We start from the raw sequence: 2,360 nt of genomic DNA, 5'->3' as shown, positions 1-2,360 counted from the left end.
CATTCGGCTGACATGTCCAAGCCATCTCAAGCGTCTTTGTGACAGGAGTGCAAACATGCTTAAGATGCCAGATTTTTCCAAGACGGCTTAGTTCCTGCCATGTGAAGCCTAGGATACGTCTGAGGCAGCGCATGTGGAAAGCATTCAGTCTCTGTTCCTGATGTGCATATAGTGCCCATGCCTCGCTTCCATAGAGAAGAGTGCTGAGTACACAGGCCTGATACACCCTCATCGGTGTGTTGATGGTTAGCATAATGTGTTTTCCCATACTCTCTTTGAGAGACGTGCCATTGCAGTAGATGCCGTGCCAATGCGTGTATTCAAGTCTGCGTCAAGCGATAGATTGTTGGAGATTTTGGAACCAAGGTAAGTGAAGACATCCACCACTTCAAGCATGTAGTCCATGTAGTCGTTGATACTGATGCAGGGTGTAATACTGGCATCCTGAGCCATAATGTTTGTCAAGATACCAAAGAGTGTAGGAGCAAGCACACATCCCTGCTTCACTCCACTCCTGATTTGGCATCAGAGGAGGAGCCATCGTACTGGACAGTGCCATACATTCCTTCATGGAAGGATATGATCATCTTGAGCAGCTTTGGTGGGCATCCAATTTTCTCGAGTAGTGTGAAAAGTCCTTTCCTGCTGACTTGATCGAATGCCTTTGTCAGGTCGATGAATGCAATGAAGAGTGGTTGTCTCTGTTCCCGACATTTTTCTTGAAGTTGCCGTACGGAAAATATCATATCGATGGTTGACCTCCCAGACCTGAAGCCACATTGTGATTCAGGATAAACACGCTCAGCTAGCGTCTGCAACCTGTTGAGGACTACCCGGGCAAAGACCTTCCCAACTATACTTAGGAGAGAGATACCCCGGTAGCTGTTACAATCGCTGCGGTCACCTTTGTTTTTGTAGAGTGTAACTATAACAGAGTCTCGCGTATCCTGGGGTACCATCCCTTCTTGACAAAGACATAGAAGCTCATGTAGGTGATGAAGAAGGGGTGTATTCTTGCCTGCTTTGATGACCTCGGGAGGGATTGCATCTTTTCCTGGAGCTTTGCCACTACATACATTAAATTCTTATAAGGCGCAATATCCAGTATGATCAAGGCGCCATACAAAATGCAACAAATAATACCACATAGTAAGCACTAGAGAGAGAGAGAGAGAGTCGATGGCCTTACACAGTTCTTTTAGGGAGGGTGGGTTATCAAGCTCTTCTATTTCATGCTGCCTTTTAATGCTGTTCAATGCAGCTTCGGTAACCACATTTTCCTGGGAATAGAGCTCCTGGTAGTGCTCAACCCATCTTTCCATCTGTTTGCTTCGGTCTTTAATGACAGCACCATCAGATGACTTTATTGGTGCAGTCTTGGTGGTGGTGGTGGGCCCAAAAGCTTTTCTGATGCCTTCATACATACCACGGACATTGCCACTGTTGACATGCAGTTGGATGTTCTGACAGAGGGTCAGCCAATAGTCGTTGGCACAGCGCCTTGCAGTTCTCTGGGCATTTCTCTTTGCCTTTTGAAGTGTTGCAAGTGTCTTCATCGAGGGTGCACTCTTGTAGTTGATGAGAGCAGATCGTTTAGCTTCAACAACTGGTTCCATCTCCAATATTTTAGCTTCAAACCAATCAGGATTTTGTTTACTTCTCTTGCCAAAAGTCTCCATGGCTGTGTTATATATAGTGTCTCTAAGGAAATTCCATCTCTCCACAGTGGGTGTTTCATGACAGTCCTGCAGGGATCGTTCTATAGATTTAGCAAAGTGCTCACACAAGGCAGGGATTGTTGTTCCTGTGGTGTTGATACGTGGACGCCTCTTCTGCTTAGAGTGATGGATACGTTTTGGCTGCATACGCACTTTGCTGCTGACTAATGAGTGGTCTGTATTGCAGTCAGCACTATGGTAGCTGCGGGTGATGTTCACACAGTTCAGAGATGATCTTCTGGTGATGATGAGGTCCAGCTGATGCCAATGGTGGGATCTGGGATGTCTCCAAGACACTCTGTGGCATGGTTTTGTACTGAAGAAAGTGTTTGTGATGCAAAGGTTGTAATACGAGCATAGCTCAAGCAGTCTTTGTCCATTTTCATTCATTTTACCTACACCGAAGTGTCCGAGACAGCTGTGATCTGCACCTACCCGTGCATTGAAGTCTCCAAGTATATAGGAATAAGTCCTCATTAGTGGCTATACATCTGATGGCTGAGTCCAGTTCCTCATAAAACTGATCCTTGGTCTCAGTAGAGGAGCAAAGGGTAGGAGCGTAAACGTTCATTATGTTCACCGGGCCTGAAGATGTCGAAAGGCGAAGTGAGAGGAAACGTTCTGTACCTCCAGTAGGTGGTT

General features: G+C 46.1%; 1 protein-coding gene across 1 annotated transcript; it reads right to left on the bottom strand.

Moving 5' to 3' along the window:
- Positions 1-503: 503 nt before the first annotated feature.
- Positions 504-2,108, bottom strand: LOC140163810 (uncharacterized). Its single transcript, XM_072187126.1, has 2 exons — positions 1,190-2,108; positions 504-961 (listed from the first exon to the last, which is right to left on the bottom strand). Exons 1-2 carry the CDS (start codon positions 2,106-2,108, stop codon positions 504-506), a joined length of 1,377 nt encoding a protein of 458 aa, XP_072043227.1.
- Between the last annotated feature and the right edge of the window lie 252 nt (positions 2,109-2,360).

The sequence above is a fragment of the Amphiura filiformis genome, chromosome 11, assembly GCF_039555335.1.
Source record: "Amphiura filiformis chromosome 11, Afil_fr2py, whole genome shotgun sequence".
NCBI lineage: Eukaryota > Metazoa > Echinodermata > Ophiuroidea > Amphilepidida > Amphiuridae > Amphiura > Amphiura filiformis.
The sequence above is the reverse complement of the archived record's forward strand: the minus strand, read 5'-3'. Positions and strand labels throughout refer to the sequence as shown.

Excerpts from the sequence above, each read along its gene's own strand:
- LOC140163810 (XM_072187126.1), bottom strand. The coding sequence starts at position 2,108 with ATGAATGAAAATGGACAAAGACTGCTTGAGCTATGCTCGTATTACAAC. Across the intron at positions 962-1,189 it reads ACCCTCCCTAAAAGAACTGT|GGATGGTACCCCAGGATACG; the intron begins GTAAGGCCATCG and ends TTTGTCAAGAAG.